The 16,694-nt window shown below is 33.0% G+C and overlaps 1 protein-coding gene across 1 annotated transcript in view; it reads right to left on the reverse strand.

Moving 5' to 3' along the window:
- The window catches only part of LOC127708386 (glutathione hydrolase-like YwrD proenzyme), a 44,549-nt gene extending 31,205 nt beyond the window's left edge, over positions 1-13,344 (reverse strand). Inside the window, exons 1-4 of the mRNA XM_052213256.1 lie at positions 13,215-13,344; positions 12,309-12,462; positions 4,581-4,734; positions 1,742-1,832 (exon numbers count right to left, since the gene is read on the reverse strand). Coding sequence (XP_052069216.1) covers positions 1,742-1,832; positions 4,581-4,734; positions 12,309-12,462; positions 13,215-13,314 — 499 coding nt within the window. The 5' untranslated portion in view covers positions 13,315-13,344. The remainder of the gene's footprint in view (positions 1-1,741; positions 1,833-4,580; positions 4,735-12,308; positions 12,463-13,214) is intronic.
- Positions 13,345-16,694: the final 3,350 nt, after the last annotated feature.

Raw genomic sequence — 16,694 nt, forward strand, 5'->3', positions numbered from 1 at the left:
TGGGAAAGCTTTATTGTGTCAGGAAAATCAAAAGCAGGAAAGCAGCCATTTTATTGTTGTCATTATCATGAATATTCCTTCAAGGTCTTCCGTTTATGAACGAGATGTTTAAACTAACGTTCTATACAGTGCTTCGGCATGATTTATAATAACTGTTTTGTTTCCTGTTGATAAACTAAGAAATTATTAAGAACTAAGGTTCCAACTCCCTCAGGCAAGGTTGACCTTAGATGAATTTAATTATTCTTGTTTAGGTCCCTTTTGATCATATGGCTTCTAACGTTTTTACGTATTTTTACATCCTTTCCTATCAATTTTTTTGGTTTGAACATTTTTAGTGAAGGTTAATCCAGAAAAGCGCTTCGGACGAAATAGATTTATAAATTGTTTTTTTCTTCTTTTACTGTTGATGCAATCTTCATAAGTATGATGAATACCATGTGGCGATAGGTACAAAATTGGCGGTAGATACAAAGAAGGCATTCGACACTCATAGGTCGAAGAGAGACCGACAATGCCATGACCGATCAAGTCATCATGACACATTATGACTGAGCAACAAGAAACAAGCTCCAATATTGTTTTTATTGGTATTAATATTGATTTTGTCATCAGTAAATTAAAATCAAAATAAATATTATTTTTATATACATATGCACATTCATGGCTATACAATCTGTCGATACCTGTATCTTGGCATTGCATAAGGTCATGTTTTTCTGTGACTGTTAATGACGTCTTTACACTAACTCCATTAAATGTTGGATGTGTACTGATTGATAGTTTAGTCTTAGATGCATGATTTTTTTTATTAGTTGTTATTGGTTTTGAACTAGCTGTCAGTAACTGCGAGTACTCTCAGATCTGTACTTGGTGTCTTTTTGTTGTGGGGATGTATAAGTACTCTGCCACGTCCAGTCTGTGTTTTTGTTAGATGTATTTCTATTTGTATCCATCTGATGAGTTAAGTCTTTTTCAACTGATTTTTAAAGTTTTTTCTTATGTTGTACTGTCACACCACTGTCCCAGCTTAGGGGAGGGTTGGTGACTTCAAACCAGTTTAACCCCGCCACATTCTGTATGTGCCTGTCCCAAGTCGAGCCTGTAATTCAGTGGTTGTCATTTGTTGCTGTGTAAAATATTAGTTTTTCGTTAATTATTTTGTACATAAATTAGGCCGTTGGTTTTCTCGTTTGAATTGTTTTACATTTGTCATTTGTTTATTTTTATATTTAAGTCGGGGATATCAGTCGTCCCGGAAGGGTAAGCTTTCATGAAAATTTTTGAAGTATTTACGACGACTATAATGTGGTATATCCTTTGAAAATCTCTGCGACTATCAACTGTTGAGGTGATAACTTTGCAGTATCAAAATAAATGATGGCACCGTTAACAGTTTTTTTTGTCGAAAAGGTTAACGAATGTTTCAAATGTCGAGAATTTTAAAAGTATAAACAAACTTTTATATTTGTTCACACTGTAACAAGTTTAATCAACGCCATTCCCAGTCACATGTAACAAGTCTAATCAACGCCATTCCCGTCACATGTAACAAGTTTAATCAACGCCTTTCCCGTCACAACAATGTAGATCACATTTAAGGTTTATGAATATTTTTTTTTCCATTTTGACAAGACGAAATATTTAAGATTTATTTCATACAGTTTTTAATATGTACTACTGCTGAAAATAACAGAAAACTTACAGAAAAAGAACATTCTTAATCTCAAAATAACTTTACCTTTTTCCCAAAAGTAAGATGTTGTCTGTTGGACAGGAAATCCTACCTCAGCAAGTTCAGCAGCAGGCTTTAGTATTTCTGACATTGATAACTGTCAAATGTAATAAAAGCATTAGAAGGTTTGGAAAGAAATGAATGTTTAACATCTTTTGATAAAAACTGCACAATTGATTATTAGTGAATGAAAAAAAAGACTGAGAAAAATAAATGATTATAAACAGCAGTAACAATATAGACGTTCTTATCGTTGTAAAATGAAATACGACCGTGCTTAATGCTTTTATCATTTGATGTTACCACCTCCGATATGTAAAAACTACTGTCTATACCCGTAAAAACAAAAAGAAACTTACAGAAAACAACCAAAAGAGAAACAATCATATGTAAAGTAATACAATGCATTTTTGTCGTAGTGTTCAAAGTCGCGTGTGAAAAGCAACGGAAAACATGGTAATAATCCCTTTCCATCCATCCCTAGAAGTATTCTGGTCACGTACAATATGTACATCTTGTTGGATGTTGAACGTACGAAGGGATTTAATTTACCTCAATTGTGAGACAACAAACCCCTGTTTTAGTCATCAGTTAAACCTGGTCCAAAAGGACTTGGTAATGTGAACAAGCTCTCTAGTAATGATTGATTGATAGTTGGTGTTTAACACCACTTTCAGCATTATAGGCTATATCGTAGCGGTAAGTTTTTATTGGTGGCATGGAGAATGCCGGAGTGCCAAGAGAGAACTCTCGACCTTCGACCGAAAAAACTGAAATCCTAGTCAATAAAGATTGGAGTCGAACGTACCGCTAAGAGCAGGGTTCGAACTCACAACCTTGGTGAATGATGGTAGATGAACTACTTTTTCTCTTAGACCACTTGGCCACCGAGGCCCCCTCTCTAGTAACGTGTGAGTTGAGAGGTGTAAACTCCATACGCAGGTACTGCTTGAATATTGCTAGATAGTAACGGGAATTTGGTTCAAAATTGTTTAAATCCATTAAGTAACTCGCAATTCACCAGGGTACCATGAATCAAAGCATTCCCACGCAACTAATAACTGCGATGTGACCTCGTCTTTTGACCTTTAAAATCAATAGGGTAATGGCTATATTGAATGTATACATCAAGTATGGTGAAGATCGGTTGAGAAAAACAAGCTCTACAGTGTTCACAAGTGTGTTACGAACGGACAGAAAGTCGCCGTACAAAATCCTTTTCCTTATTTTGTTGCCAGGAGATTATAAAATGTAACAAGCCATTCCAACAATGAGTTAATCGCTACTGGTAGTTGATAGTCATATAATTGCAGAAAGAAAAAAAAAAACGAATTCGGATGTGTATTAATCACAGTTTGTATTTTTATTTGAAGATTTATACAATGCAACCTAAATAGTCGTATACACACATTTAATATGTATTATATGAAAGAGAAAACCAGAAAAATCGATTTATACAATGCAACCTAAATAGTCGTATACACACATTTAATATGTATCATATGAAAGAGAAAACCAGAAAAATCCACAAATAACCGTTTGAGATACAAAATGTGCATCCAATTAGCAGTTTACCAAAAGAACATTCAATTTGATGTACATCACATGTGCATCTAAACAACTATGTATCAAGATCACTTACATAAAGTAGTCATGGTCATTAAACTTTAAAACACTTTTACAAGAAGCTTATCTAGTTGCCAATAAGATTCGTCAATGATGGACCCCTGGATGTGTCATTGTATATGTCTCCATGTAATATGATGCTAAAACAGATGATATTGGGTACTCTCGAATACACCTAACCATGACCTAAATGGTAAAAGTTCACGTGACTCTATTTCTATAAACGTGTTACCTTTGCTTTGGGCTAACATATTACACTATTAATAAGTTAAACAGCATGAACTTTAATATCATAGATCTCAAATCAATTTCTTGACATCAACACATTGTTTATTATTATTTTGTAGCCTTAAACATTATGGCGTATGTACAGTTGACCTTTTTAAATGGCGAATATAATTATCCCTACGACACATTAAAAAAACAAACTTGCCGGTCCTCTATGCACAGTATTAAAATTGTGAACACACTAACCTGAACAGGTATGATGAATACCTTTCAGATTTTGCAATAATGTACAAGATTTTAAAGATAATACAGTAATTTTTCTGGTTTTTCTCAGGAGTTAAGTAGCGTACATACATTATAAACCATGTTCATTTTATTGTGTGCGAGTAAAATACTAAACGATAATATTTCATGTTAAATATCCTTTGAATATTTTAAACAGATTCCGCGAAACAAATACTCTTCAAGTGTAGATAAATTCATAAACAATGCCTGCATCCGGAAAATATAAACTACAAATGTGTAAAAGAACACTTTATTTAAACATAATATTAGGAATAACATTTCAACTGAAAAAATGGTATGATTCCGATGTATCGACTTTAAATGTGATATCCTTAATGTTGTATACGTAAGTGTTGACTACTTTTTTCAAAACTTAATACAAGGCGGTTGGCTACTGGGGTAGTGAATTTAACGGTAAATATCGGACCGTCCAATGAGAAAGCTACTGAGGTAGTGATACTAACGGGAACTGTTGGACCGTCCAATGAGAAAGCTACTGAGGTAGTAATACTAACAGTAACTGTTGGACCGTCCTTTGAGAAAGCTACTGGGTGGTAATACTAACGGTGACTGTTGGACCGTTCAATGACAAAGCCAATTGTCACGAAAATGTCAAATTGTTAAGTAACCAAAATAAAATTAAAGCATAGCATACATTTTGTGAAATGACTATCCAAATTATTATTAGACAGGATAACACATTTACCTTTCCACTTCCAAATCTTTCAACTGTATCTACCCAGGCGGCTGCAGCCCCTGGTACACTGACAGCATGGCCATGATTTGTTGGGAAGAAATTATCCTCTGTGTAACCTTGTCTTTCCAGTAAATCTACTGTCAAATCATTTGGACATCGTCCACTGAATATAAAAAGGGTCGACATTGAACTGAAAATCGTACATGTATAACGACTACAGAGTGATGATAATGGAATGTTGAGTAAGAGTATATTTAAATCAGAAATGGCCACATAAGATAATGTGCTGAATACAGAATTATTTCCCACGAAGTCATGTTTAGCATAACAACTGATTTGCTCACCGAAAAGGTACATGTAATATTAAGTAAAAGCAAATCTTTTTCAAAAAACTTAAAGCCAGAATTTTAATATTTTTTTCTAAAAGTGATCGGACTTAAATAAAAAAAATCACCTGAATTTCATTTGAAAAACAAAAATTATTATTATTGTCCCTTTTATCCAGCTGGAGATTACAGATACACGTGTAATTTGATATAATGCATGCAAATTATTCGGTAGTATCTAGGGGAAAGTGCCAAAATCTTTTAAAAGATAAACATTTATTAAATGTGCAGTTACAACTTTTGGTCCTTTTAGACCTCTTGTTTACACACGGGTTGGGTCCATAATACCCATATAACATCCAAACTGTTTTTGTATGGCACAGATTTATTGTAAGTCAACGAGATCCATTAACGGACAACGGTAGCATCAACACATTTGGAATTGTTAAAGGTTTAAATGTAAACAACAACAATTCATTTGTAAATAAAAATATATTAGGACATACAAAACAGATTCAGATTTGATAAGGAAACAAGCTAATGGTGTATGTCTCCTGGTAAAGTTGTACAATTTGAATATTTGAATTATGTTAAGCCGTCTCATTTTGTCTGTTAATTTATTTTTTCTACATTTTTTTATCACTAAAAAACCACAAAACCACAGAAATAAAACTTATTGCCTCTAAGAGTTTTTTTTTTTTGTTAGTTTGAAATGTTACACACACGAGACCATATGGGAGAAGCTTAAAAAGCAAATACTTAACATTTTCTAAAATATTGTATTTTTCTAATAATTCGTGCCAATGGACGATAAGCTTATAATCACCAATAAAACACTCTCATCTTTCTAGACATCATTCATCGCGGTACGATCACACTGTTCTCTCCAACTGTTACTCGCTTGGCTTTTTATAGTCATATAAAACGAGTTTCTGACTATCATAATGTGAAGGGAATTATTGAATAAATGCATGGACTTATACACAACTAAGTTCTCGATGCAGATTTTAAACACTTATTTCGAACCTAAAACGTATGCGAATAATCGACAAAGAATTATTCATTTGGTAATTGTTGATCGCAAAACTTTTCCTGCTTATTAACTTTCGGTTTTATCGATTTTTATTTAAATTTTCCATGCGTTCTAATTTATCAATAAATAAACTTTGTCTTAACTTTTTTCCCTTTCAGAATCGGTTTATTCCACGTTTGTATACGTTTTCTTCCATAACGAGTTTTCCATTCGTACATGCGCTAGGTTTCATATTAAAGCTTAAGGTCAATTTGCGTACGAAAAAGCTGTCGGCGATTTAGAAAACGGGAAAGACAATAATTTAACAGCGGTACATTTCTGAAGATTTTGATAATATAAAGGATTTTCTTTAAACAGAAAAATTATGTACACGTGTTTTGTAGTAAAACTTAGCCATACTATTATATAAAACGTATTAATTTTTTTTGGTTAAATTTGAAGGATCGTATGACTTTTATACAAACAGATGTATCTATATTGGGTAGATGTAAAAATCAAAGAGCTGATAGCCCTGATGTGAAAGAAGATGCATAAAAGGTAACTTGAATTACCATGAAAGCAGCCAACACCAACCCAGCCTGCTCTGTCCCATTATTGCTTTCTATGTATTTTTGTCTTCCAAAAATAATATTCTTTAATAATACTCATGTCCCAACCAAAACTGACTATACTAAACATAAAAATCTACAAATACTGTTGATTCAAATTAAATTTTCTATAATTCCATACATTCGTCCCAGCATGGTCAACTTGATGCAAGCAATTATATCAGTAATTGATTAGATTTCACTCTTGAAAGTTTTTCTGTCAAAGGTAGCTAGTTCACGTTGGGTATTCCGAACTCCTTCATATAAAATAAAGCTGGCCACTATTATTTTAGTCAAGTGTGCTTAAAGTAGGGTTTAACACTAACATCAATCAGTTTATCATGAATTGTTATAGTTGATCACAGTTACTTGTTTTTTTCATTATAAACATATATTGAACAAGCATTCTGTGAGTATTGCATACATGTAGCAATACATAGTCCCCTACCGGTTAGAAATTCATTGTATTGGAACAAAATTCTAGCTTGATCTATAACTTGTCATGGTGTAAACTATATAACAAATATCAAGTCAATATCTTCAAGCATGACGAAAAAAAGGGTTGAAAACTGATTATTTAAGTGAATTTTTTAAGTCCAAGGACCATAACTCTGCACAAAATCATCAGACCGGAACAAAATTCGAACTTGATCTGTAACTTGTCATGATAAAACTATATATCAATTTTCAAACCAATATCTTCAAGCATGACTAAAAAAAGTGTAGAAAACTGATTATTTGAGTGAATTTTCTAAGTCAAAGGACCATAACTCTGTACAAAATCATCAGACCGGAACAAAATTCGAACTTGATCTGTAACTTGTAATGATAAAACAATACATCAAATATCAAATCAATATCTTAAAGCATGAAGAAAAAAGTGCTGAAAACTGATTTGCCGGACTGACGGACAGACAGACAGAGTGCAAACCTAAAGTCCCCTTCAACTTTGTTGGTAGGGGACTAATAAACAGCTGCGTCATGAGTGCATGATACGCCCGTCGCTTTTTCAAAGAACTTATCAATGTCATATTAGAAATTTAAAAACAAACTAAACAGAGGTTTTCTTAATAAATATAAACCAGTCACCAAAGTTTCACGAAAACTGCTCAAAGCACTTTAAAGATATTGTCTGAAAACTGGAAAATCACCCCTTTTTATGAATAAAATCCCACAACTCGGAAAAGTAAAATCGATAATTTATAAAAATCGAAAGGGAGCTTACGTCAATAGAAATAAACAATTCACCAAAGTTTCATGAAAACTGCTGAAAGCATTATTGAGTTATTGTCCGAAAACTGGAAAGTCCCCCTTTTTTTAATGAATAAAATCCCATAACTCGGAAACGTAAAATCAAAAATTTATAAAAATCGAAAAGGAGCTCATGACAATAGATATAAACAATTCATCAAAGTTTTTTGCAAATTGGTGAAAGCGTTTTGGGGTTATTGTCCGAAAACTGGAAAATCCCCCTTTTTAATGAATTAAACCACATAACTCAGAAACGTATAATCTAAAATTTATAAAAATCGAAAGGGAGCTCATGTCATTAATTATAAACAATTCACCAAAGTTTCTTGCAAATTGGTGAAAGCGTTTTTGAGTTATTGTCCGAAAACTGGAAAATCCCCCTTTTTTAAGGAATAAAACCCCCAAAACTCGGAAACGTAAAATCTTAAATTTATGAAAAATGAAAGGGAACTCATGTCAATAGATATAAACAATTCATCAAAGTTTCATGCAAATTGGTTAAAGCGTTTTTGAGTTATTGTCCGACATGTGGACGACGGACGGACAGACGGACGGACAACGGTATACCACAATACGTCCCGTAAACGGGTGTATAAAAATGCTAAATATATCCAATGATCTCCAAAGCAGATTTGTCTCAGGTCAGGGATTGGGTTTTGAGCACTTGTTAACATTTCAAACCCGTTCATTTTCTGTATGTGCTTGACCCAAATCGGGAACCACTTATTTGCTGCTGTTAGTCATATTTGTTTTTCATCTAAAATAATTACACAAAAGTACGAGGGAAGGAATGCCCTTTTCCGTCAGTCGTCATACGGTCATTTTCTGAAATGTTTCATGAAAAATAATACGTTTGACAGCAACTAATTACTAGTTCCGTACTCGAGGGTTGTAATGGGGGTACCTTCGGTAAAAAGCAGGACTATTTATTTTTTAAATCCCGTTTTTTATCACTTAAAACTTTGAAACGTAAGGCAATAGAGGTAATCATCGTTGGAGACATTCCGACAATGACTTGACATGAAAACTACGTACTTTCGTCGTTTCGATATGGATTCCGTCAACTGACATTAGTTCGTACATTGATATTTCTGTCAACTGACGGTGCATCGTTTGAAGTGTAAAGTACCAGCAGATTTAGATGTGCGCTTGACTCTTTATTATCGCAATAACATACTAAAATGTTCTAACGTTCGTTTTAAAAAACTCATGTTTTCTAAAACCGGAATATGACTGGATTGCGATAAAGATCTGAACACAGACGGAACAACTAAATCCGTGTATATTTGTCAAGCATCATTGAGTTGAAGTCGTACTCTCCGCGTAGATACTTGAAATTAACATAAAATGCATTGTATGAATAAATGAAAATTCTGTTTATCATTATTTTGAAACTTTCGGATGCACATTAAATTTCCCATTTGTGCACATGCGCAGATACGTAACCAACGTGATTTGGATTGCCCCGAATAATCCAGTTGTTTTATTCCGATTATGCCAACGAGAAACGGCAGTGGATGGAGGGCGCTGAATCATTCGAGTTATTTTCGGATTATTAATTAAATTAACGCATGCGTACTACCAAATCTTAGACTACTTTAAAAACATCCGGTTACAAATAAATAAATAACTTACATATAAGATGAGATGAAATCTAATAATTAACATAAATAAAAAGGTAGATATTAAAACATGAGAATTTATAACACTAACGATATTGATTGTTTTTTCAAGCCTAGCTGTACATTTGTTTTATAAAATGATGCAGATGCTATTTACAAACTTGAAACCGATCATGTTCTTATACGTTCGGGTATTTCACATCCAATCTTTTATGGTAATATTCTTTACAAAGCACAAAAATGTCAGTATTCACCTCAAAAGCTAACAAAACCTTTAAACAGACTTATTAAGAAGGGATATAAATATAGTTACGATACTGTTGTCAGGTCATTAAAGATTGCATATTTTGGCTTTAATATTGATTCACTTATAGGGTCTTTACATCGGAATTAAACATATTTATTTTAAAACCAGTTGTTGGCATGACACGGGTTATGCTCTTCTCGTATATTTTATGATGGTATAATACTATACCCCTAACAGGAGGGATTGTGCCTGATATTCATATGATGAAGACATAACCTTTCAATCAGTTAAATTGAGGTCTGGAGCTTGCATGTCAGTAACTGCTAGTAGTCTGCTGTTATTCACGTATTATTGTCATTTTGTTTGTTTTCTTTTGTTTCCTGTTCTGACATCGGACTCGGACTTCTCTTAAACTGAGTTTTACTGTGCGTACTGTTGTACGTTTGTTTTTCTACATTGGCTAGATGTATAGGGGAGGGTTGAGATCTCAAAAAACATGTTTAACCCCGCCGCATTTTGCATCTGTCCCAAGTCAGGAGCCTCTGGCCTTTGTTAGTCTTGTATCATTTTTAATTTTAGTTTCTTATGTATAATTTGAAGTTTAGTATGACGTCCATTATCACTGAACTAGTATACATATTTGTTAAGGGGCCAGCTGAAGGACGCTGCAGTGAAGACCCATTGTTGGCCTTCAGCTGTTGTCTGCTCTATGGTCTGGTTGTTGTCACTTTGACACATTCCCCATTTCCATTCTCAATTTTATGTGTAAACATCGGTGTCAAGATATGGCACGGAAGTTATGAAATTGTAAAGCACAGAAAGGGATACGACAACACTCCTGGTGATGGTTCAATGATTTTACAGCTGGCAGTATAGGATTTCAAAAGACTTCAAAGTCATCTTCCACCAAAAAGTACCGCGAAATCTCAGATTATGTGATTTTTGCTCTATTAAAGATATAGATGATGAATTTCATTTCTTTTTTCATTGCGAAATAAATAAAAATTTAAGAAATAATTACTTGTCTGAAATTGTTTCTTAAAATATTGACTTTATGAGTTTCACTAACAAAAAAACTACAATATATACTCAATCCAACAAATTTTCAACAAGTACAAATTCTAGGTTCCTTTTTAAAACAGTCAATGGAACTGAGGACAAGGGACTCTCGATTAACAGGTGGTTATAAGATTTGTTGTATATATGTTGTAATTTGTATTTTGTTTTGTCACAAACATATTCAATTTGTTTATAAGACAATAAAGATTATTTATACAATATTGTTTATTATAGCAAATAATTAAGCGATAGTATATTGCAGATGTAGATTACATTGTACAAATGTAAACCATATCAAAACATGTAACTTCAAATTCCACTAAAATGCTTAAAAAATGGTTAAATTAGTAAAATGAAATATAACAATAAGATGTTGTGATAAAACAATTATCATAATCATGGCTAGTTAGACAATTTGACGAAATCCATACGGCATACATTATAACTTTATGATTGACGCGGCTGTGCAGATTTCGATGTAGATTTATTCTCACACATGCATATGGTTGATGTAACCTGATTTACTGCATGCTTTCCCATATGTTAACACGTGTCATTCAAATGATTTTAGTCGGTATAGATATACCAGCAAAACCTTTCTTAACTCATTTATGTGATCGTGATGAAGCAAGTATGTATTACTTTAATAATGGCTATATGTTGAACGTCATGCAGACATATATATTTCCATCAATTATATATAATCAAAAAGAAGTTGGTGGGTATAATAGCTACTAATTATTGTTATACAGATCAGTTATCAAAATTGAAAGGTTACTACTTGAGCTAGAATTTTGTATCAATTTGCATGATTGTGATTTTTTTAAACGTCTAACGAGAACAATTTATGCAATTATATAGTCAGGGACAATCTATAACATGGTTTGAAAGAGAATAATCAGATAAGACTGACGAAATGCTGGAGAGAGTCATATACCGTTTGCTGCTCACGAGTAGGTTGACTATTATGAAATATCTGTTACACAAATTACTAAGTTTTTTTTTCTTCAAATTGTCGTATTAATCATAATCCCTTCCTCTTTTCCTCGAATGTGACATACCGAATTAGACTTATCACCGGGTTTATACTTACACTAACAACACGACGGGTGCTACTTGTGGAGCAAGATTTGCATACCCTTCCTGAGCACTTGATATCACCACCGGTTTTTGGCTGGGTTCATGTTCCTCAGTCTTTAGTTTTCTATGTTGTGTTTTGTATACTGTTGTTTGTCTTTTGATGGGTTTTCGTATTTTGTCATGGCATTATCAGTTGTTTGTTTTTGCATTATGACTATGAATATCCCTTTGGTATGTTTCGCCTCTCTTTTGCCTTCCAAAGACTGCACATGTGTTTGAAGGAATTTTAAATGGGTGCGAATATAGGCATATGTTCGCTACAGACACATATTATCGGTTTACAATTCCTCATTCTGACCATATAAGGATGTGTATTTTTACGTGCAAAACAGTTGAAGAAACAAACCAACCCTGCCGCAGTTTAAAAATAGTTTTATATAAATACCCCGTCATCTCCAGAAAAGCAGAATTTTTTATAGTTTTCAGCAGCAATAATTTGGCATGCAGTCATATGTGTAGTTTAGCAACAAACCTTCCATTTAGTCCTTTAACTGTTTTTGATTTGGAATCGTAAAACAAACAGAAAGCATCGCCACCAATACCAGTTGAACAGGGCTCTGTCACATTTAGTGCTGCGGCAACTGCAACAGCAGCATCAGCAGCATTCCCTCCTGATTTCAAAATATCTTAAAAAGATTGTCTACATACAGTATAGGGTAAATCATACAACTCTACTTAGAGTATATGGTAAACATACAGTATTTGGTAAAACACAGTATATGGTAAATAATAAAGAATTTAAAAGCAAAACTGTTAACCATCTTTATATTCAATGTTACGTAACATATATGTATGACTCGGAGGTACGATCGGGATGCTAACGTGCGATCGTTGCGTTGAAGTGCGGTTGTCATGCTCAAGTGCGATTATCAAGCTGAAGTGCGATGGTCTGTGCCGAAGTGTGATGTTTCCTTTCGCTGATGTGCGGTGGTCTATAGCTATATATAACGCGTAATGGCTGGTTTAAAATCTGCAGGTGTAGATTACCATGCAGGTCCCAGCTGTAAATTGTTGTAGCTTCATAGCAAGTCCATTTATATATGCATTAAATTTTTACGAAAAATGGCGGAAAAATTAAATCTCCCTCGATAACCTCTCAATTATATGTTCATATCAAGGTAAACAACTTTGTGGGTACAACCTGTACAAATATCTAGTACATAAAAGAGATAAGAATCACATAAATACTTCTTTGTTCCTTTCACGCAAAGAATGTACAATTACATTTTCCCAGTGAATATGTTTAAATGAAAGTTAAAACTTTCGAAGAACACCGATAGTGCTACGCAAGCAGTTGTACACATGACATGTCAATAATTAGGACGTCGTATGTTTACACAGCCCACATGAAGCAAGCGTGGTTCTTAAAAAAAAATACCTATTCCAATTTGAGATGCCAACGGCTGACTGGAAGCAACACATCCACTGGAACAAATCACTGGGGATCGTCGAGAATGGAATGGAAGATTGTTTGACATCCTTCTGCAATAGGATAAGCCATAAAATGTGACAATGAGGCTCGTTTAGGGAAATTAAAAATGAGGCAACTGAACAGAGATTACTGATAAGCCAATTTTTCTTCGTTTGACAGTTTGGCATGTATAAAGTCTATAAATGTACAGGCCACGCCGCTATATAAGTTTGTATTCTAGGCCAATTATACATTCTCCGCACACAGATCGTCGTGTGGATTTTTCTAATATTTTTTTTCTTGTCTTTATGTTTTATTCCATATTAATTACGATGATTGGAATAAAAAGTGTGGAGTATTAGTTAGTTAAACCAAGTTAAAATCTAACAAGTCCTTATAGATATATATAAACAGAGATAATAAAAAAAATATATTAGAGAATGAGATAGCAAACCAAAAAAAAAAAAAACAACAACAAAAAAAAAAAAAAAAAATGGGAAGAAGACATCTTATTTTATTATCTAATTATTTTTTCAAATTTTTATATAGTAACTATGTGGTCATGAACAATAGAAACTTGTCATCATAATTTTGCTTCTAAATCACGCTGTGCCTCAATAAGTTTTGAAAATCTAACAGATATAATTGCATGGACCAAACTCAGAGTTGTATATCAAATGTATATTATATAAAAAATATCGCGTAGGCTGGTCCTGCTTATTCATAACTTTAAACTGAAACTTAAGACAACAGGGCTTCCGGTTATAAAACTTTACTCAGTACTCGGAGCACAAAATTTGATGCTCGAAAAACCAAATCCAGTTACTGTAATTTGATTGGTTGATATTTGAGTCTGAGAACGATCTTCGTACTCGAATTGTTTATGACCGCAAGGCCAGATCATTTCAACTTGTATATCTCAAAAATAATTACGATCATCATATAATAAGCTCGTTCGTAATGTTGCACGAATAAAAAAGACAACATCGGACTTATTACCACTTCTCTGCATAGGGCATTAAAATACTTAAATTAGTGCCATGCAACCCATAGAAAAACATTTTTGCAACCCTATCCCCCAAATATTATTTGAGCAAGACCAAGATCACTAATTTGGATTGAATGTCCCTTGCTGACTAATTTTGTGTTCTAAAGAGTGTGAAGCTCTTCTGTAAACTGGACATTCGATCACAAGAATTGTTTAAAGATTCAAGGTTCCTTCGTTTTTGTCTCAGTCACGAAATCAAAACACTGCCAGAAGAAGACGAAACCTAGTGAAATTTGATGTCAGAAATCTTACATAATCATATTCTTAAGTTAGACATTTAAAATGTTATTAAATTTCGAACTTAACTCAAAATAAACATTTCACATCTTGATAATTTGACTTTATTTCAAAATCTAGCCTTTTTTCAATCCGATAGTTTGGTTATTTTTAAGTCAAAATTTCTGTCTTATTGACGAATACGTCACATCACATTTCATTCATATAGAAAGCCCTTCATGTTGTTATTGTTGTTTTTTTTGGGGAAACCAGACCGACTTGTACAGTAGTCTCCCGATGTCTGGTTGCTGAAGTATACCCGGTATATAGGGTACACTTTCAGTTCTCAATTATTTTTTTACCCCACTATGATTAATGAAATGGCGTTAAAGTATTATATAAAGAGCGTTGTCCTAAAACTTTTGTCAAAGTGATGTGAGAAAATTTGTACAACCTCAAGTCTTTGAATAGATCGGAACGTTGATGTGTGAAGTGAACTTTGAAATCTTAATTTATCACTTTCAGGTATGATCATTAATTTAAAGCGATCCAGCGATCCAGCGATCCATCTGATCCAATCTGTAAGAATTTGAGGAAAAAAATGCTCTTGCTTTATCCATTTTTACTTGACCGGCTGCATTTTTTGTTGTATGTATAAAATAGCAGATGTGTCTACAGGATGTCTGATTATACAAAAAAGTCAACTTAAAAGCTTTAAAAAAATCCAGAACTAAAATACGATTCCTGAGATTCCAAGAATAGTCGAAGCATTCATAAAACTTGGTAAGTATTGAATGGAAGTCAAACTGTTTGTCAGTATTTTTGCTTATAGAATTCCATTGCCAATCTGTATAAAATTAATCAATAATTATAATTGTAAGAGATGAAATCATATATCTCAAAGGGAGATTATTTATTTGATAAACTGTTCGCATTTTGTACAAATTCTCTTCGAACCAAGCGTTTACATTTTGTAACTGTTACCTTTAAGTTAATAAACCATTTCGCCAGTCTATTTGAAACTTAGTAAGCAGAGATACTGAACTAAGAAAGAATATGTATCAAACTTAGTAAGAATGTGTATCAAACTTAGTAAGAATGTGTATCAAACTTAGATAGAATATGTATCAAACTTAGTAAGAATGTGTATCAAACTTAGTAAGAATGTGTATCAAACTTAGATAGAATATGTATCAAACTTAGTAAGAATATGTATCAAACTTAGTAAAAATATGTAATAAACTTTGTAAAATATGTATCAAACTTTGTAAGAAAATGTATTAAACTTAGGTAGAATGTATATCAAACTTAGTAAGAATATGTATCAAACCAGTAAGAATATGTATCAACCCAGTAAGAATATGTATCAAACCCGGTAAGAATATGTATCAAACCCGGTAAGAATATGTATCAAACTTTGTAAGAATATGTATCAAACCAGTAAGAATATGTATCAACCCAGTAAGAATATGTATCAAACCCGGTAAGAATATGTATCAAACCCGGTAAGAATATGTATCAAACCCGGTAAGAATATGTATCAAACTTTGTAAGAATATGTATCAAACCAGTAAGAATATGTATCAAACCAGTAAGAATATGTATCAACCCAGTAAGAATATGTATCAACCCAGTAAGAATATGTATCAAACCCGGTAAGAATATGTATCAAACCCGGTAAGAATATGTATCAAACTTAGTAAGAATATGTATCAAACTTAGTAAGAATATGTATCAAACTTAGCAAGATTTTGTATCAAACTTTATAGGAATATGTCTCAAACTTAGTAAGAGTATGTATCAAACTTAGTAAGAGTATGTATCAAACTTTGTAAGAATATGTATCAAACTTTGTAAGAATATGTATAAAACTTAGTAAGAACTGTTCTGCTGTTGCAACTAATTTCATTTATATAATTAATGAAAATATTCATCTAAATAAGACATTAGCATTTTGTTCTCGAGGCAGCTCGCAATCTAATTGGAAAAAAAGAAGTTCCGGAATAAGAAAGTGATATCAAAATCACTTTGATAATTTAAAATGCTGCTTTTGCATTGTAAAGTACAATTATGGAATTAAAAAAAAAACATCTGTTTTTTTTTATACCCTGCTGTGCTTATGATGGAACTGACGTCCGTTCCTTAAAGCAATTTCATTTTGCAGCGTAGGAAAAAAATATAAA

The sequence above is a fragment of the Mytilus californianus genome, unplaced genomic scaffold (genome assembly GCF_021869535.1).
Source record: "Mytilus californianus isolate M0D057914Y unplaced genomic scaffold, xbMytCali1.0.p SCAF_7, whole genome shotgun sequence".
NCBI classification, from domain to species: domain Eukaryota; kingdom Metazoa; phylum Mollusca; class Bivalvia; order Mytilida; family Mytilidae; genus Mytilus; species Mytilus californianus.